At 45.8% G+C, this 18,607-nt stretch overlaps 1 protein-coding gene across 11 annotated transcripts in view; it reads right to left on the bottom strand.

The window, feature by feature from the left end:
• PRR5 (proline rich 5) overlaps positions 1 to 18,607 on the bottom strand; it is an 817,096-nt gene that overhangs the window by 318,435 nt on the left and 480,054 nt on the right. For all 11 annotated transcript variants that reach the window (XM_069628149.1, XM_069628148.1, XM_069628151.1 and 8 more), the window contains one exon: positions 8,950 to 8,998. In XM_069628149.1, the coding sequence (XP_069484250.1) occupies positions 8,950 to 8,998 (49 nt within the window). The remainder of the gene's footprint in view (positions 1 to 8,949; positions 8,999 to 18,607) is intronic.

Here is an 18,607-nt window from a genome sequence, read left to right as displayed (position 1 = left end):
CTTAGACGAGTTGTTCTCCTCTTTCCAATTCATCTTCTTCAACGTTGCTTCGGTGTTGGCCATACCCAGCTGGCGGTCGGGAAGTCAGTTAGGAGAGGAAGGCGTGCATGGCCGGATGGAAAGAAACAAACTACGCACGCCTGGATGCAAAAGAACCAGTTGACTTGAAATGGAATATATCGGATAGCTCGGTTGTAGGTTTGCGATGTGTTCAGCGGGTGTCCTTTCACTAGCTTATAATATTATTATCGCCCACTCTGCTGCAGCCAATCACCAAATGAAGGCATTTTTAAAACAGGTTCATGTTTGGTAATCAGATAACATAGGTGGAACCAGTGCCACAGGATGGCAAACTGTCACCCCATTTCTGCCACCCCCTTAAGTGCCAAGGGCGGGGTATCTCGTCCTTGGGATTACCTCCCTGTTGCCAAGGACGAGATAACTCGTCCTTGGCACTTAGGGGGTTAATGAAACAGAAAACATTAGAAGGCATTGAATGGCGAAATACCAAAATCACGAAAAAGGGCTTGGCACGGGGGGGGGGGACCCATGGCACTTAAAAAATACGTTGACATGGCCATCTATTTTGTCCAGGCTTCATGAAAATGCTCTTTATGTCATATTTAGAGGGTACTGAACAGGTCCATATGGACCAGCATCCATATCACCACAGGCTCGTTTTTCTGCTCCTCATTTCATTATCAAGAAGCCCTGAAGGGCTTCAGCATCACCCTTAAACCAATGTTCTGGTGAGGCCTCAAGATGTGGTCAGTTGTGGCTGTGGCGGGTGGAGGGAAATTCCTTTTGGCCAATGGCTGTGTGCATTTGCGAGAATATTTTTGTGGTAGTCAGAGATGGCACGGTAGATCTTTGGGAGAAATTAGAGAAAATCTGGCCCCTGCCCTGACCACATGACAAATGCCATGTCTCTGACGGTCCCTGCGGCTGCAGGGATGGTCCCAGCAGGCCACGGAGCACTGCACCCGGGCATGTCCTGCTGAGGTAGGGGTGTCGTTCAGCCTTCCAAACATACTTGGGAAGGTGAAATCGGTGAATGTGGTCCAACCCTTCACATAACCCTTGTCAATTCACGTAGGATAGCTCAGTGGCAAAGCGCTCGTCTTGGAAGCAAGACAATGCAGAGCAACACAGGTTCGAAATCCCAGGTCTGCGCTTCCAAACCTCTTCACTATTAAGCATGTTATAAATAACCAATTATAATATAATTAATTAATGTAGCTTATGGTAATGAGTTTCCAGAATGCCCCTCTTACTCATCTGTCAACTCGCAGATGCTTGTTTTGTTGCACATGGGTTACAATGTATCTATTTAAGAGAGAGAGAGAGAGCGAGAGAGAGCGCGAGAGAGAGAGAGAGCGAGCAAGCGAGTGAGCGAGGGAGCGAGACAGACTGGGATTGACAGTGGCAATGTGAGCTAGTGAAATGGGACCTGTTTGGACCAGTGGTAGGAATGCAGGATTTTTAGATGTTTTGCTTTGTAAACCTTACTCCCCTCTTCCCCCTACTAACAAACTCCCCACTAAAATCACCTACCACCTCACACTATGCATACAAATCCCCCACTGACGACTGTGAAAGACCTATCCATTAGCACATCAACACTAATCGAAACATCACTAAGCTCTCATGTTTAGCCCTATTACCCTCTTCCATATCAGTGGCTAACCAGACCCAAAGCACTGTGGTCTATCAGATCTCAGGCTCTCACTTTGGATAACAACGTGCCAGAATCTTTACAGTAATACCATCAATGGCAGGTTGTTCATGCCCCATTGTGGGTACGATCAGAGTCACTGGGCTCTCTTCACATACCAACAGCCCAGCCATCCCTGCCACGCCCACCATGCTCGACTGGCCCCTCACCAGCCCTGCCCCCTTCCACCAGTTAATTAATGATAATGATGTGTTATTTATATAGCACCTTAATCCAAACCGCTTTACAGAGCACATATTTACATACAATATCACCCAACAGAAATTGGTACTCATTGGTACTTAATTAGGCTGTTTCCCTTAAATGTGCACTGATTAATGTAGCTCTCTAGAAGCACACGCCATTGAGATTCACGACATCATCCCTGAATACCACTTTGGTTTACTTCCTACCACCGAATCCTGGCTCCATAGCACCTCTGGCCCGTTGCTATTGCTAGCCATTCCGCCTAACTTCGCCATCTTTGGGCAGACTGTACCGATACCCCAGGAAGTGGAGTCACCCTTATTGCTAAATCCTCCTACCTCATTAAAACTACCATGTCTCATTCCTTGCCAGGCTATGAAACTCTGTTCATAAAAATTACGATCAACCTGCAGTACATGTACAATTTCCTCCTCCTCCTCCCCCTCTACCGGCAACCCAACACCTTCAGCACTCCCAAGTCTGACATACTGGCTCCCAGTGGATGCAAGGATTACATTCAAAACCCTCTGCATTGTCCACAAGGCTTTCTGGGGCCTGGGTCCAAAATACCTTCAGCTATCCCTCCTCAAATACCTCCCCTCTCAAGATCTTCGCTCCTCTACCTCCAATTCCCTCAGGGTCAGTCGTTTTTCAAAGAAACGAGCTGGGAGTAGATCTCTTTCTTCGGCTGGGGCCTCCCTCTGGAATAGCCTCCTTGCCACTCTAAAACTTGAGGAGAACCATTTTCGGTTCCGGAAGCACCTCAAGACCTTCCTCTTTTCTTCTGCCTTCGCTCCCTCTCTCCCCTGCTGATCTGTTCTCTCTTGGCACTCTGCACCTGGTCACCCTCTGTCCTTCGGGCCCAGGTACCTGCTCACCCTGCCACCCTCCCGCACTGCCTCCGGGCCACCCCTTGCACTGGGGTCTGTATCTGTACCCATACAGCCCCCCCTTTTCTTCCTGCACTTATCAGACCTACCCTGCCTGCTGCCTTAATCGTAGTACTTTCAAATTGCTGGCTGCATTACCACTGTTTGTAGCCTTTATTATTTATTATTGTTATTTATCTGTTCCTCCTCTGCTTCGCACTTTCCACTTCTCCCTCTTTCCATGCACTTTTCCCCTCCCCCTCTCCCATGCATGTTCTCAATGTCACTGGGCTTAGTAAGATCACCGTTTTGTTCTTTCCTGTTCCTCTCCCTTCCCTTGTCACGCTCTGAAACACTTGTGTACGAGCACGATAGAAATAAAATATCAATCAATCAATCATACCCCTCCTTATCACTCCTCTAATCAAGCCAGCTACGAAGTTCATTGTTCTAGGTGAACAACTTGGGATTCAATTATCCTGCTCACGCCAAAGCAGTCTCAATTATCTATACGCCACACAATATGAACTTTACTCAATTAGTCTCATCCCCTACGCATGCTAAAGGTTGCATACTAGATTGGATTCCTACAACCAATACCACTATCAACATCTCTTCCATCAGTCCAGTAACCTGGTTGGATCAATTTGACCTCTGTCATGTCAAACAAATGCCAACCCCCTAATCACAGCCCACCTCCATTCTGGTCCATAACACCCACAAACACATGCACAAGATCCTCAAGCCCACTCTCCAGACCCTACTCACCACCACACAACCAGTTAACAATAGCCCCGAAGACTTATCAAAACACTACCACTAGAACCTTATCCATACCATGGACCAGCATGCCCCCCTTAAATCTAAAACACCTAAACCACTTAAGCCCCACAACATTTGTTCACAGATGAGCCTGTCACACTTCGCAGAGGCAAAAAAGCACTAGGACATCTTTGCGGGAAGCACCCTACCCCTGTAAATTGCATAAACCTCTCCAATGCCACTAAATCCTACAAGAAGGTGGTAATCCTTCACAAAGCTAACTTCTATGATTCCAGAATTTCCAACACAAGTTCTTAGAGAACTAGAAAACCCTCCCCCTGCAAATACGCTAACTTGGGCGGACAAAGCATTGGTGCACCAGCATCAAGGATGCCCTTGCTAATAAAATGGGCCTACTACGCAATACAATCAGTGTGACAAAAACACTAAATCCCCACCACCAGTTACCCCGATACCCTCAACAACCCCTAATGCTGTTGTGCCTCCTCTGTTCTTGTCACAAGTACCCAAGCACATGTCCTACATACCATCCAGGCATTGAAACCCTCCAACTGGAAGATACCCGGGGCAGATTGTTGAGCTCTGTGCTAAAACCTTGACTCCGATCATCACACATTTTGTCAACGCCTCCTTCAAGGCCAATGTTGTGCCTACCAGCATTAAAACAGCCTGGGTCACCCTGCTCCTCAAAAAAACATCACTTGACCCTGCCCTGCCCACTAACTACCGACCCATTACCACTGTCTCCTTCTTGCTCAAAATTCTGGACTGCATTGCCTTTTCCCAAGTCCAACAATTTCTAGAATCCCACCACCTCCTAGGAGCAAGACAGTCAGGCTTCCTCCCCAAAAATAGTACCGAAGCAGCCCGGTTAGATCTCAAAATACAACTCCACAGCACCTGTGAATCACGTAATCTAGCCATTATTTTCTTCCTTGACCTCTCAGCAGCATTTGACCTGGTGGACCATGACACACTTTGCCAGCACCTGAGTGTGAACTTCCATTTCTTCACTGAAGCAGTCACCTGGGTCACATCTTTTGTTAGCGAGTGCACCTCAAGAGTATTCATTGGTAACACAGCAGCTGACCCCATCCCAGTCCCCCTAGGTGGCCTCCAAAGCTCCCGATTGTCACCCACCCTCTGCGGCACGTACACTAAACCTCTATTTGACGTCATCGACTTACTTGGATCATCTACACGAACTTCGCAGATGACACCCAAATACTCATCCCTACTATGTGCAACCACATCAAACATACTGTCACCAGTAACAGGGTTTAGGGTACCATCCAAAACTGGGTGGCCACCCAGAATCTCTGTCTTAATGACGACTAAAAAAAAGTACTAATTGTTGGCTTCCGCCACTGCCTCAGAAATCTCAACACGGATTTCTCCTCATTTCTCATCTTCACTGCAATACTGGTCCTAAAGCAGGTCAAAACTCTGGGGGTCTATTTGGATGCAGAGCTTGCTATGACTAAATATATTAACGCCCTAGCTTCCCCCACCTCTTGTTCTGCCAAACTAAACTCCTTGAGTAGACCATTCCTTTCACCAAATAACTGCATCATGCTTGCGAGAGCCCTTATCCTCAGCAAACTCTGGCCAAACTTAAACTTCTCTAAAATAAAGTCTTGAATGCAGCATTGGGCCTACGTCGTTCTGACCACATCTCAGCAACTAGGTGAGAAATCCATTGGCTTCCCATCAAAGATTTCATTGGATTCAAAACACTGACTATTTCGTCACTGATGCATCTATAAAGAAGCCCCTCTTTACTTGAATAACAGCATTCACCAGAAACAGCATTTGCGCTCACTACGATCATCGAACACCATCTCTCTGGTCACCTCAAGTTCCAAAGGTTCCAGAGCAGGAGGCGTACGTTTCTGGGTCACTGCTCTTTCCCTCTGGTACTCCTTACCGCCAAACATTGAAAATGATTGCTCCTATCCCATCTTCAAGAGACTTGTGAAAACCTGGCTGTTCAACAAATATGACTAACTTCAACCTATTCTGAGTTAACTGATGTCTTTACTGTTTTCTCTGTGCAAACACTGTGATACCTCTGGGTTTGGGCATTACACAAATGCTACAAATAAATACAAAAGAATAAATAAATACTTCAAAGTGTCTCAGACACATTTATAGATCTGCACCCATCAACACTGCAGGTTTTTTATCTGCCCATTCCACTGTTCCACAAATAGCACCCCTTTTTTCTATAGCCACACGCAGGGTGCGGCCACCAAAAGTGGCAGAAGGACTAGGGTAACCAGATGTCCTGGTTTCCCAGGACAGCACTGGGAAATCGCCCTCTGTCCCGGGGTGCCGGTAGTTTGTTAATTTTATAAACCCCATGCCAGGATTGGATGGATGGGTGGGTGCTATGGTCCTGGTTTTTGCCGGGAGCCAATTACAAAATCCCAAAATTGAGCATGGCGCGACTATTCATGCATGTGAATGGGGGTGTCAATGCTTTTCAAGCCCCCATTTCCTCTCCCTTCACTTCCATGGCCACTCTCCTCCAATGAGAGGAGTGTGCCTGTGAGCACACCCCCCGCAACAGGTCAGCGACATAGAAGTAGGACTACAGTTTTATCTGAGTCCCTTTTGTGTTTACTGTAGTTCTACTTATGTCTATTGGCTGTCCCTTTTTTTTTAAATCTGGTCACCCTAAGAAGGACCTGAGATGCTGGAAATGCATCGGAGGAACAGGGCCTCCGTATCCTTGTCCTTTACTGCTTTTTATCGTGTGTTCTGTCGTGTTTTCCGCGCAGGAGTTCATTTGGGACTCCTGGCGGTGCAGCTCTCTCTCTTTTGGTTTGGTGAACGGACCCGTGGGATACCCTTATGGCACCCATGGGTGGGGGGTACAACCCTGTGCCCCTGGTGTATGTTTTTGGGCACCTGTGGGTGGCCCACAGAGCAGGGTATGGGCTGGTGGCAGCTCCATGCTGAATTTGACAGTTGCGCAGAGTATCCTCCATTTTGGGATACCCCGGCCCTGCCATTGGGATCAGTTGATTCCTGATGGAAAACAAAATGGTCCCTGTGGCCTCTTGCTTTCTATTACCTATTACCTTGTTTTCCCAAAGCCCTGGGAAGCCCTGACTCTGTCCCTTCCCCCTGACTGGCTGTTGGATGGAAGTGCCATATATGGTGTTGTTGTGAAGGCCAGACTAGCTGGAGCCTTCCCGGTGATGTATGTTGTCGGTACCTCCTGTGGGTGGGACCCGGGTGAATAGAGTGTGTGACGAATATGCATTCTGTGTTGTGGATGTCTAGTATCTGGTGGTTGACACAATGACTGAGACAGCCCTGCCCGAAACCGGTATGAATGCAGTTGGGAGTGTTGAATGGCTCGGTACTTGTCCCAATACACATAACTTGTTGTGAGTGTCTGGAGAGAAGTGAATGGCCTGAATACCTAATGTGCCTGATTGGCTGCCTGCCTGCATGAATGCCCTTAGTCGTGATTGGATGCTTGAGTGTGACCCAGCGGAATGAATGGGAGATCAACAGTATATCTGGGGACCTCTCACTGCGAGGAATCGTGTTCAGAAGCTGAAGTCCACTACGACGAGTAAATGGAGTAACTGAAGCTTGACCTTGAAGCCCTGCTGGACGAGAAGAATTGCTGTTGCTCTCCTTCACAATCTGAAAGCTGCTGTGTCTCCAAGGACTGACCCAGAGAGGACCTGGTAAGGCGCCCTCTTCCCGATCTACGAGGGACCATCGTGCACCAGCTGATCTCTGCCAAAGCTCCCTGGGAGACAGATCTTCGACAGGCTGCCGACCCGAGACGGGGACTGCCGCGGAATCCCAAAGAGAAGCACCCGGACTGTTGTCTGCCACCGTCGCCGACCGGAGCCGCTGTGCTCCCGTTTGCCTAAGAACTTCAGTTGTTCATCGGACGCTCTCGTCTGCATCGTCGTCCGCTTCATCCTGCTGGAGAAGGCCCGACCGTTGACGCGCCGAGGAGCATCCATCGGTGGGTTTCCTGCCACCTAAAGACCACAGAGACGCCGACGACTCGACGCCGTTGCTGGGCCACAGTTCTTCATCATCTCTTTGCGGTCCAGAACTATCGTCACCGAGGTGCCCCGCAAGCCTCTTCCTTGCAGGACGCCAACGCTCTGTCGTCGACGAGCACCGCTAGGAACGAAGTTGCCACTTCGCTGCCGTAGTTCAACCTGTTCTCCGTCGGACGTTCAACGACCCGTGACTCCTGCCTTAAAGGGAGGGCACTCAAGAAGGGCAGTCGATCCCCGACACTGAACGCCGAGTTCCTCGACGCCTCTCGATGATCCGTGGCTCCTGCTTTAAAGGGAGTCACTCAAGAAGGATCGGTCGACGCATCTTCGGAGAACTCTACTCCACCAAGTACATTGGGGGGTAAAACCTTAATAGGAGGAAATAAGACTATTTAACAATATATGGACTGGGCTTGTGCTATATATCTTTATTTTACAGGTTGCCCAGGTGGGGGGATCTCCACACAGAACTGTGCCTAGCGGTAGGGGTCAGCATTCTGCCTATTGTCTCAACTGTTCCTGCCTATCTCTATTGCTGGTTTCCTCGTTATTGATCTGTGTGACATTTTAACCGTACAGTTGATGCACTTTAATGAGATTCGATAACATTGGTGGTACCACTTTAGAACTGTATATATTTATCATTATTGACTTCCGAGTACAAAGTGTGTTATTGTGATCGTGTACATACCTTTCAATATTAATTATATAAAGACTGTGTTTTCAGTAATGCAATGTCTGGACATTCCTTTGTGGGGGTTCGAGGACTACGCTGTACTTAAGAACCAGCCCGCATCACCTCCTGAGAAGCTAGGCCTTAATTGCTCGACTACGTTACCAATAATAGAGAATCTTGGCTGGGGTCCTCTGTGCCTCTCCTCTACCATATAGAGAGCGGAAGTACAGACCCCCTACCAGTCCTTTACAGGACCCCATATAAGACTTCTTACATTACACGATATGCTGCAAGAAAGAGTGAATACATTTCTAGAGGTATTCCAAAAGGAACCCCACCCCTCCAAAGGAACTCAGGCCACGAAATATGAAACTGTTGACAATACCAATGTTTAGAAGCACCACCATTAGGTATTCTCATTCGAGCTATGGAACGAGCGAATCACAGACGCTTTAATTAGCTACTGAAAACCTACCTTTTCTGCAGTCCTATCATGAGCTATCTACTTGCAGCACATGGACATTGGACCATTCAGACTTGTAGTGCAGGTAGTCCGATCTGACTTCACATGCAGTAAGGCCATCAAAGCAACTCAATAACATGACAAAGCAATACACTCACTCGTCATCTGATAGTGATAAGCAAACATGTTAAACATACCTGTAAGTATTCAGTAAAGAATGATCCCAGTTCAGTCTTCAATAACTGCCTAAGGACAGAGAAGGAGACCATTTTAAGTAATTATGCCAAAGCACTAAAAGAACATGGCAAACTTCAAATGCTTCATGTGTTTCTGCTGCAGATGGGACATTGTGTACATACAGCCTGCTCCTTAATGTGTCAGTGCTAGACATGCCAGCATGTGTGTCGCAAGGGAAATGTATTCCATACACACCTGCGTGCCTGTAATGGCATGGGATAAAAACAGAAGAGTGTTGCAGAAGTATTCAAGGGAGGTCAATTTGCATTTTTGATCGGACATGGAACATTTTACCAACAGAGGCACCATAAACATCACATTCATGATTGTCCATCTGCATAGATTTAAAACAACACCACCAGAATCACTAACAGTCAATGGCCATCAATAGAAGAATGGACATCCTTCAAGGCACAGTAGGAGGCCATTCTATTGTGTCCAGTCATGAAAGATTGACAATTCCACTAAAGGAGCACTGGTACAAACAGCACCATGTGTCTTTCTACCCTTACTCAGTACATCAGATCATTAAACCAATTATCTCTAAAAAACTGGAAATAGGAACAGTTTCCATCTATGCCCTATGAGTATGTAAGTGCACTCAGTAAGTTAAGCCCTCACTGTAGAGATTCCCATGCCACCAGCAAGCCACAGGTTGGAATTCTGACTGGAGCAACTCTACCTTTCATACTTGTGGCTTCAGTTGAATGTGTATCATTGAGTTAAACCACATTAGCAACCAGAGAAGGGTGCCAGCCAATCTGGAGTCAAGGAACACGGGCTGTATCGGTCATTACAAGCCTGCATTCTATTCATGCCTCCTGGACCATTCCCTTGACCCTGTGGTTTTTTCTACGTTGACCGTGGCCAGCATTCTTAAGTCACTGCCACAAAGTCGACCTAAGCATTCTCTCCGACATGTCCTCGGGATACTTCATGTAGCTCCACTAACTTGTTTCCAAAATCATAAACGTTCCTCAAATTTTCTAGGACTAGAATATTCCAGAGAAAAGGACTACCTTTTCCAGTGTTTTTCATTTACTCATCATACTTCAGATTTAAAAGCTTTTTAAAAATTGTAATGCCCTTACATCCACTCCCACTGTCCACAGACTTACACTCACCTATCTACCGCTGTCTCCTATATCTGTGTCCTAGACATGCGTGAAGGATGTGGAAATAATGAAAGGACTACCATCCGTTTACTATTAGTAATGCCGGCCATTTTGTTTGTTGTCCCCTTACCAAGGCTGGCCAAGCTCACCCCCTTCAGGGTCTTTAACGCTAAAGTAACACCTAGCATTGTCAGAGCTGTAAAAGCGTGTATTACAAATAGAGGTTACCTCTGCATTGTCACAACGTACAGGCACTCAACATTGCTATCAATAAGTGGATTTTTCGGGATGGATACAATTAAAGTGGCATATTCTTGCGATTAATTTAATTGTTTATGCTAGGGCATCTGTTCACTGATTCAGTCATGGACCAGCTATATTATATCAGACAGGTACTCCAAGTTCGGACACAATTTCCGCATGTTCTGATAAAGTAAGTTTTCATACATTTCACTAACAATTTAGCACACAGAATACCATATTCCAATTATCTCTTTATACTAGGTTCAATCTACATTAAAAAATCTGTGCAATCAAACTTTTAATCAGCAAATAGTCTGATATCACAAAAGGCTTCCTACATCTACTAATACTAAAAGCATTCTAGCAAAACTTTAATCTAAACAAAAATATCCACCTTATGTAAGCCTCAAACAGAACATATCTTTTGTAGTACATTTGCAGGCCCTCAGCTTTAAAATGACATTTGCACCTGGGAAAGACGGATTGACCAATCCCAATCTGTCTTTCCCTGGGCCATTATGCAATCACCGACCACACCCAGGCATAAGGGACTAGATCCCTTTCCAGATGATAGCAGCCATTTCTTCCCCATGTTTCTTATGGCCTAGTCCCTTTTCCATTGTTATTGCCTTTATTTCCTTTCATTCCCCTTTCTTCAGGAGATGGGCTCACACACTACGCGCTGAACCCATCTCTGACAGAAGAAACAATTTTTTTTGACTCAAAACCATCCGCACCCAAATAAATCCAGGGGTGCGAATGGCTTTCACCCCATTGGTGTAGCTCTGACATGGCCGGTAGCGGCCCACAGCCCTTGCGAGGCCCTTGCTCCGCCTGGGCCTACCTAGGTGAGGGCAGGTTGGCTGTTACCGGCCATGACAGCCCTCCACTGGAGGGGTGAAAGCTACGAAAGTCAATATTCAGTGTTTTGGCCTTATGGGAAATAAAAACAACTTCTGTGCCTTGTTAGTATTCTAGGCGGCCTTCACGAGCAGCATGCACTCCAATTAATCCAAGAGTGTTCTCATCATATTTTCACCATGTGCGTTTTCATTACAGTGAGTCATATCTTTTTGCGTTCTCTTCTTTCATTAGCAGGAGTGGTGAAGAGAGCTTACCAGTCAATTTTCTCATACGTTGTTTGTGTGGGCAGTTTATTCTCACATTGTTTTCATGGCTTTGCTAGGAAGCGACTAGAAACCATTTCCATATGTGGTATCTTCCTGCTGTGACGTGACAGCAGAGGATAATGAAAGTCATAATCAGCTGCTATGATGTCACAGCAGGGGAATACAGCATTGTTTCGGCTGGTATTTAGTTCCTTTTTATGGTACTGCGGGTGGAGGGAGAGGGAACTTGGGGCCCCATTGGAAGTCTGGTCGAAGGCCGCCAGACTCGTATCATTTCCGCCACTAGCAAATCGGAGTAAATCCATCTGATTTTGAGTGGCAGAATGGCAGTGTTGATCCCCATTCTTGGAATGCAAAGGTGTCCATTGGGTATTTGGAGGATTTCCCACCAGCTGTAATTCTGCCCTCAGAAAATCCACCATTTTGTGGGGGTGAAATGAAAGGAATCTATCACTTCCATTTTGCCCCCAAACTCGGAATTTGCAAGTGCAGGAAATTAATGGGATAGTGGCAGTAACAACATTTCCATTTTTCCTTCAACATGTTTATGTTGTGTATATGTAGGTCTTCATGCCTCCACTCTATATCCCATGCAATGCTTGTCCATAAGGGGCAGTGCAGGGGGAGGAAAGAGGGGCAGAGGGGACAAAAAAGCATAAAATATAGGTGCGTAGCTTTCAACCCTTGGGTGCATTTCACCTTGGGGTTCAGGGCGATCTCAGATGTCAGTCAGCACCCATGAGTGGAATATATCCATGAAAGCCACCCATCTATCATTCTGGATAATGTAATTTGATTGATTTTGTTTGACCATTTAAATAAAGTGGACTACCGCTCTGCAGGGGTACAGGGTTGAGAAGTGGCAAAGACATCAACACAGCCCCACACACTACTACGTACCCAGCAGTGATTCCAGTCATAAAAGGTAAAACAGGCACAATCCAAGAGGTAGGACCACCTTTGCCACTTCTAGTAAAGTGTGGCATAGGCAAGTGATATTCTTTAGGAGGGCTGTGAACTGACACAGTTGCAACACAAACAACAATGGTAAGGTTGTTCCAACATAAGAGATTGTCCCACCAAGATTCTACACAAATAGAAATGTTAATGAAAACGAACGCTTAATAAAACAAAATCAAAAAAAGACCAACTTGTGTAAAGAATTGATTGAGAATGCCGATGTTGAGAGAACAAGGGGTACTCTGGATGAAGATTGGGACACTGGCAACTGATTCAAGCAGCAAATGCCAAAAGTACTTAGAAATGCCTTAAAAAGACAAAGGGTGGGGTTTTGTCAGTTACTAGGACACTTTAAGGCAGGCCAGGAGGACATGGCCATTACAAATTCCTTTCTCTAATGTTTGTGGGGCATAACACCATCAAGCCAGGCTTCTTGGTGATTTTACTGGCCCGAGCCATCATCCAGGTGTTTCGAATCTGTGGTTCTCAGTATCTTGAGGGCATCGAGACATGTTGAGCTGGCGCAAAGCAGTCCAACGGTGCATTACAGCAATGGTAGGCTCAATAGATAGAAGCACAGGCATGCAATGGGTCTTGGTATCTTTAATCAGTTGAGTCGGATATAAAAAAAGTTCCAACGGTGAGTTGCAATGCTTAGGTGGAAATTGGCTTATAGGTGATGGAACGCAGGAAGGCAATGCTTTGAGTTAGTGTATAGACAGGAAATCAGAAAGGCAGCTCCTGTTGCTCGCTGCCACTCAAAAGACATCTTGAAGCATCCGAGCTGGCTCCAAAACAGATAGAAGTGGGGAATCAGGATCTAGAGCTGCTGCCTGACTTCTTGGTGCTGGGAAGACCCAATCTAGGATACCGACGTGCTGGATGAGTCCTTTCTTTCTGGACCTCCCAGCTAGAAGGGTTGCCAGGTAGCCAATAAACAGGGTCCTGGGTATGAGTGTCTAAATTGCAATAGGCCTGGTCCAGCCAGCAGGGCACCCAAAATGTGCCTTTGGGATTGGTAGTGAGCAGAGTTTGTCTCTGCCTCAGAGCCTTCTTTACACACTTCTATGGCAAAGGACTTTGTATAGACTATATTTCCAACAACATTCCACTGAACACCTCCTCTACTTTTTTGACAGTTCAAATATGAATCAACTATGGAATGGATTTCCTTTGCTTATAAAGGGAAATTACTATGGTGGATAGGTTCAAAGCAATCATGTTAGGGTCCAATCCAGACTTCTGCAACAAGTGTAAATTGCCTCCTGATGTCATGCCCAGGGTGGGGAGGGGGCAGGAGGCATAGGGGTCCCTGACCGAATCCAAGATGGTGGAACTCCTCTTGGCCTAAACTAGTCCCCTGGGTACTCTAAATCAACCCTCTTCCCATGTCTGCAAACTTCAAAAAGGACTCAATTGATCAGTACCCTGTTGTGAGAGTAGCTTTGCTATGTCAGAACTGTCTTTGGAAGCACATTTCTCAGGGGATCACCCGAGGAGAGTGCCTGTGCCTTGAAGGAAAGAGTCACTTTCCTGAAAAGGATTGAAAAGCTTCCTGGCGTAGGGTCTCACATGGATATTGTGGAGACACCCAGACTAGACAGCTAATACACACCCAGCCCGTCATGACTACAGCACTGCTCATCAAGCTGACACTAATATGACATCCAAATGCTGTGTCTGCATCATTATGTGACCCCAGTAGCCACCATGTCATAACCTGGAATGGCTTATACTCACAGTTTATTGTGCCATCAGGCTGACTAGGGTAGACCATTTATATGTTTTGAATTAGAGGTGCAGATGATTGAAAATACACCTCTGCAAGTTGGAATGTTATGTTCCAGCAACTGTCAGGAATGCGCATGCATCCCTTGAACCTGCCCTGTTGCCACACCAGGGTAGTTGCTGGAGATGTCAGGGGATGGTCACAGCAGAGGCACTATGATTTTTCCATGGATTATGAAAGGGGGGTCTGATTAGTAGATCTCCATTTCAGAAACAGAATTTACTGCATGATTTTATCTCTAAAAATCAAAAAACATAAGGCTTTTCCGCCAGGTGGCATTCTTTCACAATAAGCAATGAGGACTTTTTGAATCCGTGTCTTCACTTGGCTCACAATATAACAAGGATGATCACCACACATGCTGGAGGCTCTTGCATATTTCTTTGGGGATATCACATGGAGGAAATTACCCGTGTACAGGTTTAAATGATATCCCAGCTCCACTAGCTACGAGGCCAACAGCAAAACTGTATAGCAGCAGAGACACACATACATGTCTTTAATGTGTCAGGACAGGCTGCCCATACAAGGAAGCATGAGACGATTGATTGGTGTGCTATGGTGTCTTCTGTCTCAGTTGATTTAGGTGACCTTTGGAGATTAAATATATTTCAGCTTTAATATTTGGTTGCACAGATTTTTTATTACTAAGCCCACTCGAGCTGCATTCTGCAGATGTTTGATGAAGAACACGTGCAGAGTTTTCTATAGCAGTGATGACATTGATTCAAGCTGGCATAAGGAGATGCTAACATGAGGATGCACGTTTGCTCTGTGTCCTCAATTCCTAGTCAAACATATGAACATTTGCTCTATTTCAAAACGTGAAAAATTGCGAGAAAACCTGGAGTACCCGCTGAAAGAAATATAGGTGAAACCCAAGTAAATCAGTGAAGAAATACCCTTGTGGAACCAAGTCAAATCATGCCAAACATACATCTCTAAAAAGCCTTTTTATAGAAGTACCATAAAGCAACACATTGTCAGTGGAACGTGTGGTAAAGAAATAGTTTATTAGAAATCTCATCCTCGCATTATCTTAAAATATTATTCTCATTTAATAGATATATACATATAGAAATGGCCAATACAAAACTAGTTGCATTTAAGGAACCTCCCCAGATTAAAGCAAATTGTAAAATACAACATGAACATTACATTCGTATCCCTGCGTCTTGTATGGTCACATAACTCAATGGTCATAGGCTTGATGTATTATAACAGGCAAGACCCATTCTTACATGACGAGCAAACATTCTAAGATATATATGGGGCACATTACTCACCGTAATCGTATTTTTGATGCTTGTATCTGCGTAGATTCACATGCTGTGCATAGGCAGACATCTATGGAAGCTGCGGAGTACTACAGTTGTTTTTTTGAAATTCAAAAAAGGGAAATCGACAGAGTGTGCCAGTAATACTATCCCTCGTGTCTCCTTCATGCGTCGATTTCCCTCAGATTGTTTTGTTTCTGACATGAGGTAGCATGAAGTGTAGCATGAGAACAGGTGTATCCAAGCTGATATCTATCAGACAAGCTAATAGACATCCATGCGCCTTCTGTCCATGGAGGAAGGGTGGCCTCATGTGAATCTAAGCAGATACAAGCATCATAAATACGATTACGGTGTGTATTGTATCCCTTCTGAGGTTTGTGGAATCTGCTTAGATCACATGCTGTGCGTAGAGTAGCAATCAGTGTTAGGAGAAGGTGGTGGGTTGTGAGAAGGTTCATGGGTGAACATTTGTCTTAGAACCATTTGTTCCACCTGTGTATCTGTCTCGGAATGTGTCAATGCAGTAGTGCTGAGTGAAAGTATGTACTGAGCTCCATGTACCTGCTTTGCAAATGCTGACTAAGGGAACGTTTGCAATAAAAGCCAGAGTAGCTCCTGTGCTCCTTGTGGAGTGAGCTCTTGGCATGAAAGGCAGTGTTTTGTCCGAAAGGGAATAGCACAGTTGTAGACATTTGACTATCCATCTGGAGATGGCATTCTTGGAAATGTGGTCTTCTTCGTTGCCTGTAGCTACGGAGACAAACAATTGCTTTGTTTTCCTTAGCGGTCTGGTTATATTTACATACTAAAGGACCACCCTCCTTACATCTAGTGTGTGGAGTTTTACCTCAGCTGAACTTTTGGGGTTCTGGAAGAAAGCCAGAAGCTCGATAGACTGCTTCACATGAAAGTTAGAGATGAATTTAGGAGAGAACTTACAATGAGTACGTAAAACTAGCTTGTCCTTGCGTATAACAAAGAAAGGATCCTGCACTGACAATGCTTGCTATTCACCAACAACTCTTCTTATGGAAGTAATAGCCAGTAAGAAGTCAGGTGTTTAAGACTTGACTTGTGCATTGGTTCGAAAGGGGGTACCATGAGCTTAGCGAGTACTACATTGAGATACCATAGTTGTGGTGAATTTGAGATTGGAGGGTGGATTCTCTTTACTCCCTCCATGAATGCCTGGATGACCGGCACCTTCCACCACAAAACCTTATTGTGGGAGGTTGTGTAAGCTAACAAAGCTGCCAGGTGGACCTTTAGGGAGTTGAATACTAACCCTGCTTCTAGCAAGAGGAGCATATAGGCAGGAATGTGGGATGGGGTTCATTCTATGGGGTTTGTTTAGCCTTTCACCAAATTACAAATCTCCTCCACTTGTCAAAATAACAGCGTCTAGTGTTTGGATTTCGTGCCTCCTTGAGGATATCCATGCACCTTTGCGTTAAATTAAGATGTCCGAACTCTATGACTTCGGAAGCCACACTGCTAAATTCATCGAGTGAGGTTGTGGGTGCACTGTTAAGCCCCTGTGTTCAGTGAGTAAGTTGGCCTGGCACGGGAGTTTGGTGCGTTCACACATCGCCAGTTTGTGCAGATGTGGATACCATGGTTGTATTGCCCACATAGGTGCAACTAGGATGAGCGTCATTTGCTCCCTGTGCATCTTGTTTACCACTTTGTACATGAGAGGAGTCGGGGAAAAGTGTAAGCAAATCTCCCTGACCAGTTCATCCACAGGGCATTGCCCTTGGAGCCTGGCTGGGGGAACCTGGACGTGAAGTCTGGGCATTGTCCGTTTTCGCTTGTAATGAACAAGTCTATTGTGGGGAAACCCCATTGAGAGAAGAGGTGGACTACGATCTTTGTGTCTAGTTGCCACTCGCATTCCTCTGGTAGAGGATCTCTGCTCAATGAGTCTGCTAGAGAGTTTAGTTCCCCTGGAATATGCTGTGATGACAGAACATTTTCAGTTTGAGTGCCCATTTCCAAATTTGTTATGCTAGATTGGACAGATTTGGAGAACATGTGCCCCCCCCCTATTTGTTGATGTAAAACATCGCCGTAGTGCGGTCGGTGAGGACTTGCACGGACTGGCTTGCTAGGTGTGTCTCGAATGCCTGAAGGGTCTTGAACACCGCCAGTAGTTCCAACAGATTGATGTGGTTCTGCGCCGTAGCATGCTCCCACAGACCTTGCGCTGTGTGATGAAGGTGGTGAGCCCCCACCCGGTGAGTCAGACATCTGTCGTGACAATCGCCTGCACTTCTGGATCTTGGAGGGGTTTTCCCTTTAACAGATTCTCTCTTGTCCACCAGCAAAGGTTTTGTACTAGTGTTGGCGAAACAACCACTAGATCGTCCCACTGACCGCTTGCCTGGGACCACTGTTTTTGCCAACCACTCCTGCATGGGTCACATGCGCGAGTGTGGTACCAGGTAAATGCAAGATGCCATCATGCCTAGCAAACGCATAGCTTTGCGTACACTTATCTGGCGGCCAGCCTGATAATGAGGTATTTGCAGTAACATATTTTGGACTCTTTCCTCTGATGGAAAGAATAACCCATCCTCCCAGTCTATTACAGCTCTTAGGAACTGTTTGGTTGTGCTTGGCACTAGACTTGACTTTTTCTCGTTTATGGAGAAGCCCAATTGAAAGAGAAGGTTGATAGTTCTTTGAATGTTTTGCCTGCAAATCCGGGGATTTTCCCCTGTAATCAGCCAGTCGTCCAGGTAAGGATACACTGGTATTGCCTCCTTGTGCAGGTGGGCTGCCACCACCACTAGTACCTTGGTGAATACCCTTGGTGCGGATGCTATTCCGAAGGGTAGCACCTTGAATTGGTAGTGCTGGTTCGCTATCTTGAACCACAAGAAACTTCTGTGCGCTGAGAACCCTGAAAATATGAAAATGAGCATCTTTCATATCCAATGTTGCCATGTAATCCCCCGTTTTAACAGAGGGATTACTTCTTGCAGCGTATTAATGTGGGATTTTTGTGGCTTGACATAGGTATTTGCAGGGCGTAGGTCTAATACTGGGCACATTGTTCGATTTGTTTTGGCACAAGGAAGTAGGTTGAATAAATACCC

This window comes from Ambystoma mexicanum, chromosome 12, assembly GCF_040938575.1.
Source record: "Ambystoma mexicanum isolate Mex_15411 chromosome 12, UKY_AmexF1_1, whole genome shotgun sequence".
NCBI classification, from domain to species: domain Eukaryota; kingdom Metazoa; phylum Chordata; class Amphibia; order Caudata; family Ambystomatidae; genus Ambystoma; species Ambystoma mexicanum.
The sequence above is the reverse complement of the archived record's forward strand: the minus strand, read 5'-3'. Positions and strand labels throughout refer to the sequence as shown.